General features: G+C 47.9%; 5 protein-coding genes across 5 annotated transcripts; 3 read left to right on the top strand and 2 right to left on the bottom strand.

Annotated features, from left to right (window-relative positions):
• Positions 1-1,391: 1,391 nt before the first annotated feature.
• FIESC28_06643 (uncharacterized protein) lies at positions 1,392-4,445 on the bottom strand (the record flags this gene model as incomplete). The annotated part of the gene is made up of 2 exons (XM_031160786.1): positions 1,392-4,273; positions 4,322-4,445. 2 exons carry the CDS (start codon positions 4,443-4,445, stop codon positions 1,392-1,394), a joined length of 3,006 nt encoding a protein of 1,001 aa, XP_031015164.1.
• Positions 4,446-8,345: 3,900 nt separating this feature from the next.
• Positions 8,346-9,693, top strand: FIESC28_06642 (uncharacterized protein; the record flags this gene model as incomplete). Its single annotated transcript, XM_031160785.1, has 4 exons — positions 8,346-8,501; positions 8,554-9,041; positions 9,093-9,157; positions 9,224-9,693. 4 exons carry the CDS (start codon positions 8,346-8,348, stop codon positions 9,691-9,693), a joined length of 1,179 nt encoding a protein of 392 aa, XP_031015163.1.
• A 2,052-nt stretch (positions 9,694-11,745) lies between these two features.
• FIESC28_06641 (uncharacterized protein) lies at positions 11,746-14,531 on the top strand (the record flags this gene model as incomplete). The annotated part of the gene is made up of 10 exons (XM_031160784.1): positions 11,746-11,837; positions 11,903-12,025; positions 12,079-12,167; positions 12,216-12,419; positions 12,473-13,026; positions 13,081-13,205; positions 13,262-13,410; positions 13,469-13,647; positions 13,698-13,878; positions 13,927-14,531. The coding sequence occupies 10 exons, from the start codon at positions 11,746-11,748 to the stop codon at positions 14,529-14,531; spliced, it is 2,301 nt and encodes a 766-aa protein (XP_031015162.1).
• Positions 14,532-15,226: 695 nt separating this feature from the next.
• Positions 15,227-16,162, top strand: FIESC28_06640 (uncharacterized protein; the record flags this gene model as incomplete). The annotated part of the gene is made up of 1 exon (XM_031160783.1): positions 15,227-16,162. One exon carries the CDS (start codon positions 15,227-15,229, stop codon positions 16,160-16,162), a length of 936 nt encoding a protein of 311 aa, XP_031015161.1.
• Positions 16,163-16,286: 124 nt separating this feature from the next.
• On the bottom strand, positions 16,287-17,804 carry FIESC28_06639 (uncharacterized protein; the record flags this gene model as incomplete). The annotated part of the gene is made up of 1 exon (XM_031160782.1): positions 16,287-17,804. The coding sequence occupies one exon, from the start codon at positions 17,802-17,804 to the stop codon at positions 16,287-16,289; it is 1,518 nt and encodes a 505-aa protein (XP_031015160.1).
• Between the last annotated feature and the right edge of the window lie 203 nt (positions 17,805-18,007).

Genomic DNA, 18,007 nt, shown 5'->3' with positions numbered 1-18,007 from the left:
TGACCATTCAGGATCTGATTTATCCTCCCCAGACTGGAGGTGGGGAAATCTGGGGTAGTCGTTAGTTATTTTCTGGGGGATGAGCCGGCTGGTGTTGATCAGCGGCTTTTCCTCTTGCATCACTTGTAAGGTTTAGACCATTTCTCTAGGTCAAGAGATCCTTCAAAGTGCCCGCTTATTGCTTATTCCCAGTCTCCGGTTAAATGTAATTGTCGACTGTTGTTTTTCCAATCGGGCAGTCGAGAGGATCTCCAGCCTCCTCCACTTTGATCATGAGAAGAGTCGATGCCCAGGAACCAGGGCCCCCCATGAACAATGCTGCATGGCAACTGTGCCAGTGATTCGCGAACGATTCGTCAATGCAACTGCACCCACTCGAATCCGTGGTCGTCTTGTCTTAAGCTCGGGCTATATGCCTTCAAATAAGTTACCACGATCTTGATGCTTATATTGCAAAAGTAACCCCCACGGCACTCGAGGAATTGGGGGCAAACAGTGTCTGCTTCTCCAGTGTCCGTAGATCATCGCATCTTAGATGCCGTTCTCTTCACTCTCGGTAGACTTCAAGCTGATTTCCCACAAGACTTTTACGCGTACAATGGACGTAAAAACCTGTTCTTGGCAGCAGACCTTGTCAACATAAGTGACCAAAACGAGAGGGTTGCATATCGACTTGACAGACAGGGCATGCCCCCATTCGCGATGCACGTGCGCGGCGTCAACCAACTCAGGCTAATTTCGTCCAAATACAGTCCGAGCACAGCATAACATTATTGGAAGATGAGGCCGTAAACGCTGAGTCTAACGCTGCTCGGTCGATCTTGTCCCGAGAGAGCGGTACCAAAATGTAAACACAACTGTCAAACCATATCTGACTCGTCATGATTCGAGAACCACTGCAGACAAGACATCAGGTGGACTGAATTGTCAACATGCAGTAGCTTTTTGACTTGTCTCATGCATTCTCTTCTGTCAGTTGGGGAAGGTCTGTTCGGTTAACGGGCTACACTGCCGTTAGCTCAAACTGTAACCTTTCGGCATGAGCCGGACAAAGATGGACCATGGAGTCGGGGTTTGTTTGTCGTTCTCATGTCGCATTCGTCCCGGATTGTCAGTAGCTTGTCTTTCTGGTCACTTCGTACAAGACAGCCAGGTGGTGAAAGAATTTGGTTGCTTCATGACTTCGAAGCACAATATCATCAGGATGATACTGGGGAGGGCCTTCTTTTTGACTTCGTTCATTGTTCAAATATGCTCAAATAGATATCCATAGACCTCAATATATGTCATTGCATGCTAAGATATGGTAAATTGACCCAATATGTACAAACCAAGGTATCCCAAACTCATAACAAATCATTACTTTTTAGATATTACTTAGATATGTCTTCTCACATCCGTGGCTCCCGAGGCTGCTGCATCATAGACGCAGCCATCCTCAGTCGATTCCTTGCCTCAGAAAGAAGCTCCCATCCGGTATTCGACAAGGCGTCGTCGACAATGCTCAACAAACCGATGATCTTGTTTCGGTTTCCAACAACGCCAGCTTGATTTTGGTGCAAGTGGAAAGCTTTGATGGAGTCGATTGTGGGAGGAATCATGATTTGCAGATACGTTCGGAGATCTTCGTGGCGATCGCGCTTCAGCGTGTCATAATCCATATTGGATGACATGGGAGTTTGTTCGGATCCCTGAGGGGTGTTGGTTGCGCCTCGGTTCGAGGTCGAAGGAATACTCGTATCAGTGGCCATTGTTGGAATTCCAATGCTGCTGGAAGGGTATTGGAGATGATCTGGGAACGGTTCGATATTCCCATCTTGCACAAATCCATATGCCCACAGCACCAAGGACGCATAGTACAGAGCCCAGGTTCTAACCAGCAACTTATCGTTCCCAGCGTCGTATTTCGGGTAGGTAGACGGTGAGAAAGCCGATGACATCCCACTCGCTTCGCTAGTCATGCCTCTCCTGGGCTCCTCTCGAAGAAGGATAAGCCGGATGAGCTGCAACGCGTGATAAACTCCACCAATGGCTCCAGGCGACGCCACCCACTCCTTGATCTTACCCTCGGTCCTCCTCCAATCGACAGAAGAAACTGTTCTGCCAAGGATCTGGGGGACGCCAGCAAAAATGCAGAGCTCTGGCATGCTGATGTAAACCGTGATATGACCCAGATGATAGAGCACTGTGCCTAGTGTTTCCATAGCATCCCCGTCGTCACTTCCGCCTCTGTTGCTCAATCCCAATCTCTGCCAATCAAAAGCAGCATGTTTAACATGGGCAACACCATCATCGTAGTCCTTCTTCCACCAATCAAAAGCTCTAAGCAGCTTTGGTCGCCAACGCTCTTGAACGCCAGGTATTGTGTCTGTTCCGAGTGTTGAGCGGTCCAGATCTCTCTGGTGCATCTGCCATGTTACAGATAGAAGCGCAGCTAGAAGTGCTATTCTTCCAAATGGGCTTGTTCGCACTCTCTGCCCATTGAGCGTCCGTTGTAATCCGTCAAGAAAAGTGATTGGTGTAACACCATTGGCATGAAGACTTGACTCCACACAGCCGATCTCCGATGGTGAATCGGAAGACCATAGAGTGTTATCGCAGGGAAGTGGTAATTTGATTTCATGGATCACAAGCGTGGGCGTATGTCCGAACAAAGCAGCGTGCGTAGCGTCAATGATGAACGCAGCTAGAGCAGCTCGTCGTGTAGCTTCTTGTGCGATCCAATGATCCCACCATTTCTCAGGCGAAGAGTTGAAGGTAGGTCGGTTCGAGCCGGGGAACATTCTAGGTTGTCCCATCTTGGGGCTACCCATAGGTGTTGGGACTCTGGACACATAGGAAGACTGCTTTCCTGTCAAAGCACTTCCTCTGCGCATGAGAGACAGAGTTGTAGGGAAATAAATATGAGCACGCTCGTGAAGAACACGAGTCGCATTCATTTTTTCGTAAACCTCCAGAATCAGCAATGTCTGAATAACCCAGAGCTTTGCAGGAGGATGGGAGTCAGCATGCATGAAAACTTGCCAACGCAGATTCCACGAGACAAAGGTGGTGAACTTTGAAATTTTCTCCACAGTGTCTTGTGATTGTCCCTTCTTATCAACCATCGAGGCACCCATAATGAGCACAGCCAGCAAAAGAAAGTCGTTTGCAGTCTCGGGTATGAATGTTGGGCGATGAAGAATAGGCAGCTGGTCGTGGAAATGGTCCCAGTACGAGTTGAGATAACGTTCAACGTTGACGTGACTGAGAACATGATTCTCAGCATCAGAATCGCTTCCAAAAATCTCGTCTTTGATATCTGCGGCCGATCTGCTTCCTTGCAAGCTGATCTCGTTGAAACGCTGCATCATATAATGCAGTAGTGCTTGTCGTTTGTGTTCCGAAAGGCTGTTCTTTCCAAACTGAGACACATCCACTACTGGCGTCGCCATGGCCATCGGTTCTGATTGGAACCATAGACTGTTGATCGGTTCAACGTAAGAACTACCCATCATGCCTGGCTGAGCTGTGTAATCCGTACATAGTTGACCGAAATTATTCGAATGTCCTGCCATACCAAAGTTACTGGGCACGAAATTGTAATTAGAGCCTAACCCCTGGCCGGTAAACAGCCAAGTGGTGAATTCGTCCGTACTTGATGGAGAAAGCCCGAAATGCTGTTCCTCCACGTTGATGTGCTCGGCATTCGACGCCGATAACCCGTTGTGCATGGCGAAAGACTGGTTTCGAGCGCGTTCCGGGCGGCTGGTCAGCTCAGGGCTTGTCAGAGGCATGGACATGTCCGCAGGTGGCATCTGTTCAATCCGAAAGGGCACAGAACTCAAGTTCTGTTTTTCCGGTGATGATTCGCGGCTCTGTAGTTGTCGTTGCTCTCCGTAGTAGGCGCTTGGTCCACCCATTTCATTCCTCTGGCCAGAATCTTGACGGGACAGCCCTCCTCCCATCCCAAATTGCTTCGAGCTGCCGGAATCGAGCCCGGACACCTCCATAGGCGGTCGCGTCATTGAATCCTGTCGTTCTTTCACTGATTCTTCCCTCCCCTCATCTTGGGTATCGCTCCAAGCTGAGCCATCCTCACTAAACGAATATCGCTCACTACGCTGCCTAGGCAATTTCGAAAACTCCTTCTGTGGCCGTTGGGAAAGGCGACCATTGCCGTATTGCTGGACTTGCCGTTCATGTCTCAGTTTATGACGGGCATAGAGATCTTTTCTGACAAACGTAAATGAGCAGTCAGGGTAGTCACAGTAGTAGATCTCTTTGGGGGAGTCTGTGAGCGTGTTAGTACTGTAAGACAGCCGTATTGAGTATTGCTTACGATTGAGTTGATGCCTTTGAAGATGTTCGGCACGTGAATATGTCCTCCCGCAGCCTTCGTGGGTGCATTGAAACTCTTTGCACGAAGCCTTGCGGCGTTTCTGTCGCGGGGGTGAAGAAGCCATCGTGGCTCGTGACCCTTTGTTTTGCCTCGGCTAGGCGTGTCTCTGCCCCCAAGGTTGTCTGTACTGAAGTAAGACGCAGCCTATACGTGTCTTGGCAGTCTTATCGTGACAGACGTATTCGAAGTCGTAAAAGACAGAAATCGAATCTCACTGCCAAATGGGAAATTGATCTCAAATTCGAGATTTTGGGGGTGAATGTGACCTCGCCATATTACCCCCTTCCTTCCTTCCCACTCGGTCACCTGATGGACCATCCCGTTCTGGACTCATTTTTTCGAGGTCGCTCCTTCCATCCCCGCGATTCCCCCGCCTCCGGGAGATTGCCAATTGCGGGGATTTTATCCGAGGCAGGTTAAGTTGACAGAAGGTATAGGGTAAGTGGAATGGTCTTGACCTTGACATTTTCCTTTCTTTTCTTCTCCGGATCAGAGGTTACATTGATGCAGGTGGATGAAAGAGGGTCTCTGTTGAAGGTTTACGAGTATAGCAAGTGGCGTAACTGATGTGACACACTGTATGCATGCACCATTGGCTTGCAGATTTTTGTCTCAGCACTGAAGAACTCATTGCGTGAGGTCGCGTTTTGGAGGGGGTTACTGCTGGGGAGCCCAAACATCAATCAAAAGGAAATGACGATATCGCTAACAAATAAAACCAGATTATGGCAAGAGCAAGATAAGAGCAAGATAAGACGAACACCGGATTTCTCAATGCCCAGACATGTCATGTTTGAGCTAGGGGAAGTGGGAGCCATGTCATTCAAATCCAGGTGCCATCACCCGATTGACAGCTCAATCCACTCCGGTGGTTCTGATGTTTCTTCTCTGGTGGGTGCATGTTTCAGTGTTGCTGGACCCTCCCAATTCTTGGTTCTCACAGCTATTGGGCCACCTTACGATCGTTGATCAATCATGGGCTGATCCACAGATACTGTAGCTACACTGCAGCACTCGACAGCAGAAGATTATCCTCCATTTTTTTTAGGCGACAGGCCGAATAACACGTTCGTATGTCTCAGCGAGTGAGGCGGCCAAATCAAATTATCTGAGACGAGACCCTGATGTGTCTTAATACCTACCGCTTGAAGCGTAGCGGTTGATTGACGTGATCGCGCCGGTTGGCGATCAGATCAGTTGAAGGGGTTTATCATATAATCTTGGTGGAGCGAGCCCACAAATTTCTGTCCGTTACGTGTATCCGTAGTGCTGCGACACTGACGGTGTAATTGATCTTTAGCGAACGTCGCATCTCGAAATATTAGTGAAGTTTCTCAATCCACTTGCTCTGATTGTGAAGCCGGCCAAGCCGGAACACCATGCCTCGACACTGAATTGGCGAGCGCTTCCATTACCAATTTCCCCGAAATCTACAGGGAAGGATTTCTGTCTCTTCCTTTTTCGAGGCTTGCAGCTATCGTTGAGAATGTAACTCTGCGCCGGCACCAAGGAATCCTAAACCTGGGGTGGCGTCTCGTGCAGCCTGCGATCGAGCATCACACGTGGCTCGCCCTTGTAAAGTTTATAAGCGATGGCATGAACATGGACAGATCGAGACTGTGTTTCAACTTCAATGCAATACTTGTGTAACCTATCAAAACTATTGACAATAAAAAAGAGGCTTCAGCCACCGCGTGATATACTGAATGATGCGATGCGACTACCTGTCAAGGGATACGAAAATGCATCGTGATCAACATCGCAAGCCACAAAAGAAATTTGACAGACTCTTTTGAGAATTTCGCTTTACCCGACTAACCATGCCATTACGGTGCGGCGCCCTGGGTGCCAGCCAATTTTGGAAACGCGGACGGGGAATTCCGTAGTCGTGGAAGTTTTATTTCTCTTCTATTGCAACGTTATGGATTGTAAGCTATAGGCAAGGTTTCCTTCTGCTATAGCGAGATATCATTGTCTTGGATTATCATTTGATACATGTACTAATCGGCCACGACAGCAATGATCGTCCGCTATCCACTACCGATACAATGCTGCAAGACAGAAGGAGTAAAGTGGACAAACAGGCGATAGAACCGGTGACAGGGTGATATGTCTCCAGGGGATGATCACCACTTTGTTCGGCCATAGTCAGGAGAAAAGTCTGAGAATCAGGTCCCAGAGTTTAAGCGACATAGGCTTCAAGGTTAGGGGTGGTAGATTGTTTGAACTCGACATGCAGGGGCTCCCATCACCGCTTGGCCCAGAGTAAATGTCAACAAGATAGAGTCTAGTTTAGGTATAACAGGTCAAGTATCAGACCTGTCACATTGCGGACCATTTGCTGCTTGTTCATGACCCAACGGGAATAAACCATTTATCCTAGATCTTGGCGGAAATACGGATATCGCACTAGAATTGACCAAGTGAATGGAACTCAGAGTCAATGCACAATGGCACGGCCTCATAAATGGAGTATAACTGAGGGTTTGCATGAACACATTGATTGCCCGCAATGTCAGGTCGTAATACCAAGCTTTTTACTGCCGTAAACTAGGCAATAGTCAACTCTTCAGCGTTGAGCTAGTTGACGTTAGCCAGTAACTAAACTAATGTTACAGCTGGGCACCCAACTTCTCTAGTTCTAGTTGCGGGCGCTTGATTGAGCGTAGAGCGTCAGAACAGACTGACAGAGTGCCCGTCCCCCCGGCTCTCCGCCCGGTACTGCAGCTGGGCATGAAGAACAAGCACACACACAAGCACAAGCAGGTACAATCTCACTCACCGGCAGTGACGGACAAAAAGCAAAATTGCAGTCGATCAATCTAACCAAGAAGAATAATTATTGTCCTATTTTGTGTTAGTCCAATGCCCATCACTCAAACCTTGAAGTGTTGGTCTCTGGAGGTCTAGGTCGGCTAAATCGACCGACAGTTGAAGAACTTTGTGAGACATTCGATGTGGCGCTGCATGACATTTTTATCGATAGAGTCAAAACTCAAAAGCCAAAGCGTCTTCTCCAAAAGAAAAAAGACGCTTGAAGTCAACAAAAAGGGAACAAAATGTGGTGGTGGAGATTGTCTCGGCGCTGCTAATGATTCGCTTTCCCCTTTGGGAAATCAACATCCGTCCCTCGGCTGGACGTTCCAGTGACACTTTGACCATCATTTTATCTGAAGAGCGTTAGCTTTCGTCCTTTTTAACCTGTTTCTGGTTAAAGCGCGATCTAGACATTTCCTCTGCGAACAGACTGCATATCAACTCAACTGCAGACGACACTAGACTAATGCTACTTACTGCCCACAGGGGCCTTCCTCATTCTTCTTTTTCTCTCCGAGGCGAGGGGCCCCTTGTTTTCCATTCCACTTCTACTCTAGCTTCCACAGAACGTGGCTGTAACTAGGTACATACTTCGGTACTGTACTGTAACACTCGTATTATGAACCGGGCCCCGGGATGTGCTAATGGTCTTCCCCGTCTGTTGCCCCTCGGACGAGCCCCAAACCGAGGCAATAGTGTGGACTTTCAATGCTGATCCCGCGAATGGTAGCCCTTAGCCTTGCTGCCCAAGGCCTGGTACCTGTACGCACGGAGTCGATCAGAATAAGTTTCGTAGGTCCCCTACCAGATGAGCCAAGCTCCGGTGGGTTCAATATCCTGTTGCGGTATAATCGCTTCATCACTCCGTGAAAAGGACCGCAGGGGTAAACTGTCCCAAGATGCTGGTTTCATGGCAAGCCCCATTCTGAACTACTACGTAAACGAAAGCTACCAGACTCTCGGTTCTATTTACCATATATCTGCGACGAACTCCAGTTCACTTCCCTGGCGGCCCGCTCCTCCCGGTCTTGGATCCCTTCGTCTATCGTCAATCCTTCTTCTCTTTTTTTCGTCTTTTCTATTCTTATTCCCATATGCGACCTTTCTCTCTCCTTTAAACCTTGACTTTCTCCAGTCGATATCCATCATGAGTGAGACTGTCCCCAATAGAGGCCCCGAGGTTCAGGCAGTGTGCTACACACTGGTTGTCTCTTCAGTGATAGCATGTGGACTACGAATCTATGTCCGTACACGGATGGTGAAGAACTTTGGCTTTGACGATTGGGCTATGTGTGCTGCTCTTGTATGTCTTTTACCTAACAATATTCATAGCCCTTTACTGACTGCTACTCCAGATCACATTCATCTTATTCTGCGCAAGTGCACTGAGTGGAGTGACTTATGGAACAGGTCGTCACCGAGATGACCTCGACCCAAAGGACTATATGCAAGCAAGGAATTGGTGGTGGTGGTGCTATTTATGGTACTGTCTGACTATGATTGCTTCAAAGATCTCCATCGGCATCACACTCCTTCGAATCACGAACCGAAAGCTCGATATCTGGATCCTCTACGGTACAATGGCCATCACTCTCTGCACCGGAATCGTCTTCTTCTTTGTCACCCTCTTCCAATGCTGGCCCATCTCCTTTTTCTGGAACACCAACCAGAAGGGCTCTTGCGTCAGCCCAGATGTCATCATCGCCCTCACATATCTGTACAGCGTCTTCAGTGTCATCTCAGATTTCACCTGCGCTATCCTGCCAATCTTCTTGGTAGCCAAGCTCAACATGGGAAGGAAGACGAAGCTTGCTATCATTCCTCTGCTCGCCATGGCCTGCGTGTCAGTAACCCCTTATTATCATTCTGTTGTACACCAGCTCACATCATACAGGGCCAGCGCAGCTGTCGTCGTTCGTTTCGCCTTCATCAAAGATTTCAAGAACCCAGACTTCTTGTGTATGTCCACCAACTCCAAAGCCGTCAATCATAACTCGTTCATCGTAATTAACAAAACAAAAACAGGGGCGACCGTCGATATCGCCATCTGGTCGACCGCAGAACAAGGCCTCGCCATCACCGCCGGCTCTTTGGCAACGCTGCGCCCTTTGCTTCGATTACTCGGCCGCAAGCTTGGCATAACGACATCGGGACGGTCTGAATTGCGAGACACAGATCAGCATATGGGATCAGGAATGTTCGGAGCTTCAAAGGCTACAAACACCGGCAACAAGCAGGGCGATCTTTTTGGGCTCGCCACATTCGCAAGGGAGGACAACCTGCACGGCAACGGGCGAGACTGCGAGGCAGGATATACTGGGAAGGACCATTTCGGCAGACCGTCAAATGAAAGAGGTGTGGTGTCGACGTGGAGTTCTCGAAGGGATACTTTTAACTCTAGTGAAGAAGAGTTGACGCCAGGCTTGGGACCTAAGAGTAGTGGTGGTGCCGTCAAGGTGACTACTACTTTCAAGGTCGAGGAGGACAGGATTTGAAAATGGCGACAGCGACACAACTAATAATGATAGCCTTGATATTTATAGCGAACAATTGCGTATGTTTCTTGAGTCTAAGAAAAGTAATAGTAATGGGAAGAGAGGATGAAGCAAGATATTTAAGTATTTGACTTGACGTCTGTCGAAGCTCAACAGATAAAAAGTTCCAATGACGTCAATAGCTCTAGGCTACTAGACTGTTGCTAGAAGTACCCAAGCTCCCTTAGGTCAAGTACTGTACAGCTATTATATGCAGACAGCTCCTTCGGAGGGGAAGCTCTGCTCTAGCTCAGCTCAACCAGGTTTGAGCCCGAGTTACAACCCGACAACCGAGATGACAACCTCATCGCTGAATGGGTAGATTGTCGGGAAGATAAGCATATTCGACCCTATTGAGACGCATCCGAAGAAAAGCAACGTTCCACCAGCCAGAATCTGTTAGCAGAACTTGTTTTTGGTGCATTGAGTATCCGCCAGCAAACAAATGACTTCTCACGGCCCCCAACAAAGGAAAAAGAAACGACAAACGACAGAATCAGTTATTCAAGGTTTGGCGGCGTGGCTGCGGGCGCTTATTAGGCTGCATGCCAGCGGCTCATAGAACCTGATTGAGTTAGCCAACGACTTGGCTTGCTGATGATCCATGTTAAGGATCTGCACAGGAGAATTTCCGAGTCTTTGGCAAACGGGAGATGTATCCAAATGAGGACATGAGTGCGATGAGGATATCAAAATACAATCACGAGCAAGTCATTATCGATCGATTCCTATTTGGGGTCCAAAATTGCTTCCTCTTTAGGCCCCAAATGGCTACCTTGGCTCGACATGTGCCGCTGAATACTACATGACTTTGGAATTCGTATCTTGGCCAAGGATACTGTTGTTTATCGTATCCGTATCCGAGGCTACGAATGTGGCATTGGCCGGTTGGCTATGCTTCCGGTAGCCTGAGTATCGAATTGTCGTATGGAGGATTGAATCCCATCCCCCTTTTCGAAGCGAGGGCCGATGCAAGTTCATGGCGTATATATCCCTTCGGCGATATCTGAATATGGTTCAAGATGAATAGCTCGATGTCTGATCTGCTAAGAATCATAGACCCTTCAGATCAGGGTCAAGGTATCTTGGGTTTCTGTGATGGTATTTCGAGCAAGACGTTAGACAAGAACCCATATTCAAAGGATAGAAAACTAATGGATACTTTAGTTTCAAGACATAGATCTCTTATAGATATGTTGACAACATATAACTGATGCAGCAAGAGAGGAGCAAATATAGTCAATTAATTTTGGTGTTGTCACAAGTGATCGTCCCTGATAGTACCATATCGGATACTCAGATGATTATAGGTGTCTGGAATCCCATGATATTGCTAGGATGATTCTTTACACTCCTATTTGCCCAGTCATTTTTGTTATTAGTTCTCTTCTAGAATTGTGAAGGATGGTGGTGTCTTGGATCGGGAGCATCTCCGATGCCTCGGTCATAATGTCCGATGTCGGGCGAGGTATTAGTCATCTCGAGAGCCATTTCTCAAACAGCAACAGCACAACAGAACACTGGACAGTCATGGGAAATTGATTGAAAATCTCCCTATCACCCACTGAGCATAATCACTTTGCGTACAGTAACCCTGGCTATCAGTAGTTGTTAGTCATAATCACCGTTAACAGCCTCAATTCCACGATATCTTCAACGGCTTGAACTGACCGGCCCCTGAACCGTGCTTCCCACTATAAACCATCAGCTATCAAGATAAACTCTTCTAAGCCCTGCTACTCCAACCATCTTGTGGATCAAATCCTCCATCATAGGGCGGGAGCTGGGCCGATTCTGGGGAACATTGGGACTATAGAGTCACGTGAGCGGATTAGCGCGTGGAGAAGATTATCTGCGATAAAGTCAAAGTCCGGAACTTGTCCCGAGAGAATAACAACGCTCCAGTCCCTCGGAGTTTCCCCCCATCAGCTCCAGTTTCTCTTCGGTCAATTGTTCCAGACTCTCAGACCACTTGCTTCGCTTCTCAGTGTGAAGCACTACTTCGTCTTATCAATGAGTGTCGTCGCTGAAGACATAACTCCCTCAATGGCTCGGAAGCGCTCGGCGCCCTCCGATGGCAAAGATGCGCGCAAAGCATCATTGGCGTAAGTGAATTGATATTTCTCCACTATTATACTGCCGTGTAAGTGATGTGACTGACATAGACCAGCTGCCTTACATGTCGAAAGAAAAAGGTTCGGTGTTCGGGGACTACGCCTTGTCAATACTGTAGCAAGCGTGGACTTGACTGCAGGGTCCCCGAGCATGGACATAAACGCATGTATATGGCCAAGTAAGTTCTGAAGATCATGCTTATTATATATCTCAAATCTAACCCGAAACTAGTCGCATTGAGGAACTCGAGAGTAAACTAGCGAGATACGAAAGAGATGGCTATGACGGCCTGCCTTCTACTTTGCCCCCTAGAGCATCTGGTATGTAGGAATCTGCTGGTCCCGTTGACCTACACTGACATATCACAGAACCCCCGGTCTCAGGTACAACTCAGATTGGTCAAAGAAGGGAATCTATCCTCCACCCACAATCGTCTCATTCTTACCCACAAGACCCTCATCACAGTAGATCAAGATCTGGGAGCTTCATTCGTCCGTCTACTAGCTTCTCAGCACCTCTAACTCAACCGAAATTTCCTTCTTATGATGGCACTCATACATCACCTGCCGCAAGTAAGTTGAATCCATGCTCATATTCAATCTGGTCTGAGACTTACACGTAACAGCTATTCTAGCTGGCTCATCCCTCAGCTCAAGTCACACCTTCGGTTCTCGAGTTCAAGATCTGCTCGGTTCATCTCGTCTTGAGTCAGAACAAGCGGCTAAGCCATGGATAAGCCCCGAGGCAAATCAACTTGGTGAAATCATCAGCCACCCATGGCGTCTCTCAAGCAGCGACTTCCCTAAGTTACCACCCAGGGATGAAGCACAACGCTTGTTGGATACGGCCTTGTTTTATATCGGCCAGTCACAGCACCACATCGATGCTCGAGAGTTCTCAGATAAGATGTGGGCGTTCTACCAGAACCGTGATGACCCTGCTCAACTAGAGTCATTATGGGTTCTCGAGATGATTCTCATGATTGCGATCGGAACACTATTCGATGCTAACCCGGAAGGAAATGATGAGTTTTCTGGTGTTGTTCTCTTCGAGTACGCTCACAGAAACGTGCCAACTTTGTCTGATTTGCGTTTCAAAGGGAAGATCGGAATTGAGATCTATGCCCTGTTCGCTATCTACCTCGGTAACATGAATCGCAAAGAAGAGGCTTATCTTTATGTAAGTTGATATTCAGGCAAGAAGAGGATACATGAGCTAACATGGGTGTTGTAGATCAGCACAGCTATGCGACTCGCAATCTCCCAAAAGTATCATAGAGTCTGCGGAACGAGGCATTTGATACAATCGGAGAGAGTTCATAATAACCGTCTGTGGTGGACAATCTACATGCAAGAACGGTAAGCCACTCCATATGAGGACAAAAAAGATAGCTACTAATGGCTTATCGTTTTAGACGCCTAGCTGCAGCGACAGGAAACCCTCCCAGCATCGGAGATGAGGCGATCAACATCCCTCTTCCCACTGACTCTCCTGGTTTCCCACCCGTCGGTCCCATGTGCACAAACATCAAGATCGCCAGAGCGACAGGGCGTATCTTAGCTGGTGAGTTTTCTCGTGCTTCACTAATCGAGATGAATAATGGCTTACGTCTGTTGAACAGTGCTTTACAACCCCGAGGACGAGTCAGAACATACCTTTATTCCTCATGTTCAGGACATTGTTAAGTCTCTTTACGAGATCTCTCAAGAAATCCCTTCTGATTCAGTAACGGATGTGTATAATTTGGGTCGGGATCAGTCTTTGAGGACGACTGCTTCACTGCATCTAATGCTGTTCCAGGTATGCCGGGACGCCGAGATCAGTAGTCGATCATACTAACACTTGCGCAGGCAACTATTCTTACGATCAGACCGATCATGCTTCATGCTGCAAAGCTAATCCTCAGTGGCCATGGTCCCACTGGAGAGCAGCTGCAAGCTTCACCACTTGGTAAACTGTCTAGAACTTGCGCTGAAGCTGCAAGGCGGCAGCTTAAAGTAGTCGCTACGCTCAGGAAGCGAAACATGATCGGTAAGCTAATCCTGTCCCGTTCATAATCCTCTACTAACACCACTCTAGCAATCTTTGGCTTCTACGACTTTGAAGCATCCTTCTCAGCTGCGTTCATTATGATTCTTGCTGCAATCTTGGACTCAGTATGCGAAGAGAACATGAAGATCAACCCCAAGCCAGGACTGCCACAAGCGTTGGAAGAATTGCAGCATCTCGCTGATCACGGCAACACGTATGCCCGCGAGAGATTGAATGAGGTCAAGAAGCTATGGAAGGTGATGGCCCAGAAGATTGAGTCGCTTCAAGTAGTCAACGTTTCGCCTCAAGGCACCAACGGCGATGCCCAGACCAACAGAGTCTCCCATCCCAACGGTGCAACACCCGCTGGGTTCGGCGACTCAGGCATTCATCAAGACATGGTCCCAGGCACCCAAGGCCAAACATCGCCAGAAGACTTCATGCTTCTCGACACAGATCTATGGGATAACTTCTCCAATCTCTGGGTTCCAATGCCTGAGACCAACTCGCAGCAGGAGATGATGATGGCGGATATCCCGCCCGATGACTTTTACAAGCACTGTTACTCTATGTATAACAACCCGGATTGGGATTTGACGGGAGAGGATGTTGGAGACTTTGCAGAGCTGGGAAGACATATTCAGGATTCATAATGGAGTTTGGGGGAAGAGAAAAGTTTTGTTTGGGCATTCAACTACCCAGCGTGAATTATTTCAGAAGAGATCTCAACTAATTAATCTATGTACGATGGCGTATTCGCTGGTCGATACTGTTGCTGCAATGTTTACGAACCTAAGACGTGTACAAATGTTGTTTGCTTGAAGCGAATGCGAAAAAGGATGAACAATTGAGCCGATGCCCATTATCTATGTGAAGTTTTGATGCGCATCTCAGCTTATCAATCCTCTCGGCGTAACTTTACAGCGCTTCCCGCTCATCGGATGAATCCTTCCGATGTAAATCAACGTTGAATAACGCTGCTGCGGAGTTGATCTACAGGGGACGATGGCATATGTCAGCGCGCATTAGTAACTACAACAGCGCTGAGCCCTAAGGACCATCTTAGTTCCTTGGGAATGGAGGCAGATTATTCGTCCATCGATGGGGTCCGGGAGATTGGAGAAGTACTGGAGGATTGGTTGCTTATTGGAATTGTTATTTTGGAGAAGGATCAAGCGGAGTTTGGGTTGTAGTATGGCATTGCGATTATTGAGAGTCGCTTCATGGTCGAGGATATAAAGCAGCTGAAGCGCCCGCTTTGATGACTCGAACAACAGCTTCACTCAAGCCTTCAATTATAATAACAACTTCGTATCATCAATAACATACCTCCAACATCAACTTCAAAATGTCAAAGACCCTAGCAGTCGTCGGCGCCACAGGCAAACAAGGTGGTGCAGTCATCAACTTCGTCCTCAACGACCCCGAGCTCTCCAAGCAATACACCCTTCGCGGTATAACCCGCGACCCCAACTCCGAAGCATCCAAAGCTCTCAAAGATCGTGGTGTTGAAGTTGTACAGGGTGATTTAGCCGATCAAGCTTCCATGAAGAAAGCGTTCACAGGCGCCCAGTATCTCTTCTTTGTGACAACTCCTTCCTGGACAGCTACCGACTTGAAGCCTGAGCTTGAAATCATCAAGAAGACGACTGATACCGCTGTTGAAGCTGGGATTGAGTACATCATCTTTAGCAGTCTTCCCAGTGTCACGGATATGTCTGGTGGGAAGTACACTCTTAACCATCCCTTTGATGCAAAGGCTGAGGGCGAGAAGTACATTCGTACCCTTCCTATCAAGAAAGCTTTCGTCCGTCTGGCTTTCTTCCTCGAAAACATCATCCAAGTCCCTCTCTGGCAGCCCGCTAAGGACTCCGAAGGCAACTGGGTAACCTCCCTCCAGCTTGCTCCCCAAACCCGCATCCCCTGGATAGACAGTTGTAGCAACACCGGAAGTTTCGTAGGCGCCATCCTCGCCGAGCCAGAAAAGTACGACGGCATTACCTTTGACGGAGCAGAAGGGTTCTACAGCATGGAAGAACTAGTCGCTATCGAGGGTAAGGCTTGGGGCAAGGATATCAAGTACAAGCAGATTTCTCCCGAGGAGTTTGCGGAGAAGTTGCCTATTATGAAGGACGTCTACGTTCAGGCGTTCCATGCAGGTGAGGAGTTTGGGTACTTTGGACCAGAAGGGGAGAAGTCGGTTGCTTGGGCTAAGGAGAGGGCTAGGGGTAGACTTGTTAAGCCTGAGGAGTTCTTTAAGGCGAACACTCTCAAGTTGGAGTAGGCTTATAGACTGTGTTAGAGAGGATGAGGTTCATTATTGCTATGTATACTTGAGAACAACGTTATTGTTTTGGTATGATCTATAAACTATCTCATAACCCTTAGACACTTATTGAACCCTTACTTTAATTAAAGAGAAGTTCAGAGAACCTCTTCTTTGCATCCTCTTCATCCCATTCCATAATTTTCCTTTGCTTACCCTCCTCAATCTTCTCCTTAACAAAAGTCTCCATAGTCTTTCTCTCTTCTTCAGACAACAAGTTTACACGCGTCTTCCAGAGATCGTCTTTCGTGACACTTCCATCCCGATCCCCGAAGAACCTCTCATCGAGAAAGTTCCAGTACATAGCATCAAATGCCCAGCTCTTCCTAGCCGCATAGCTCAAGAAGAAGCGCCCTGTTTGCCAGCTCTCTCGCATATATCTCGACAGTGGCGCCGGCAAAGAAGCTTTATGGGACTCTGGCATGTTGGTTTCAGCTTCTTCCATTGCAGAAAGCCAGATCTGTAGACTAAGCTCATATGTAGCCTTCCAATCTTCAAGACCGGGTGGCCACATCTCTGCGGTTTCGAGGAGCAGCCACCAGGGCGGATCAAGGATGAATTGCGTAGGCGCAGCATATGTAAACTCCCAATCGATGAGAGCAGCGATCTCATCCGATTTAGTAAGAAGAATATTTCCTGCTCTAAAGTCGTCGCCCCAAAGTCTAAAAGAGTCTGAACTAGACGGAGCTGGCGATAGTGTTTCTGGGGGGATCTTGGATGACTGGTGGGACCATTTGTCCTCAGAGAAGCCAAAGGTAGACAATCGACCTTCTTTGGCCAGTCTTCGAAAGAGTTGTCGTGAGACATACTTATTGCGGCAATCGTCCTCAGATGTGACGAGATCGTTGTGTTGGAATAGAAGTTGAGCGATATGCATTTCTGCCAGGGCAATGTACCACTCATCTGCAGTTCCATACGTCTTGTCCTTGCGGGGTAATATGCATCGAGGAATGTTTGCCAACCAAACCATGTCTGCCATGTTGTGACTTAACGGACGACCGGCCACCTCATAAGTAGCTTCTTTGGTCTGAACTAAGGAACCAATTTTGGGGAATGTAAGTTGTGATAGTTGCAGCAAGCAATGTGCTACCTTCCCCCAAACGGAGTACAGCATAGAGTCAGATGCGTTCGGGTCTAGAACATGAGGGCTTGAAGGGTCTTCACTCGGCCTCGTTAGCCGAGCTGATATGCTCCCTTTATTCTCGTGACGGTGTATTATTATAAACGGACCCAACTCCGACTCGTCTCCAAAGCTCATGGGACGAGGAATTGGCAATTCTGTTCTTTCTGCAACCAGGCAGGCTGTGGCAGCCTCGTATATAGTCTTCTCGCCAGGGAATGGAACAAGACTTGGGCAGGGAACTCGCAACATGACATCAGGCGACAGCCCCTCAACTCTGATGCGGTAGAGAACATTGAACCCGCCAAAGATCAATGGAGAGATGAGTTCTGCTTTCTTGCCAAACTTCTCTTGAGCGAATTCTTCCACTTTGTGACAAAAAGTCTTGAGACGTAGTTGGTTTTGTGCTGCCTCAGAATCCTCGTCGTTCTTGTCCCAGACAACGTTGTCCAGCTCTTCTTGGCCGTCGTAAAATATCATGACTTCTGGTGGTGCGTGATATTGGACAACCAGAATAGGAGGCTTCGGTGAGACAATACCAAGTTGGTGATTATAGAATGTTAGAACGCTCGATGGAACACATGTTCATCGGGCATGAATTGGATAATGGAGCAGTTACTACGTAGGAGCCATGCGGTGATTAGTAAGTTATATGTTGATGATTGATTGGCTCAGGCGGGGCA

The sequence above is a fragment of the Fusarium coffeatum genome, assembly GCF_003316985.1.
Source record: "Fusarium coffeatum strain FIESC_28 chromosome Unknown BRIP53273_contig_142, whole genome shotgun sequence".
Lineage (NCBI taxonomy): Eukaryota > Fungi > Ascomycota > Sordariomycetes > Hypocreales > Nectriaceae > Fusarium > Fusarium coffeatum.
This window is presented reverse-complemented; position numbering and strand designations above follow the sequence as displayed.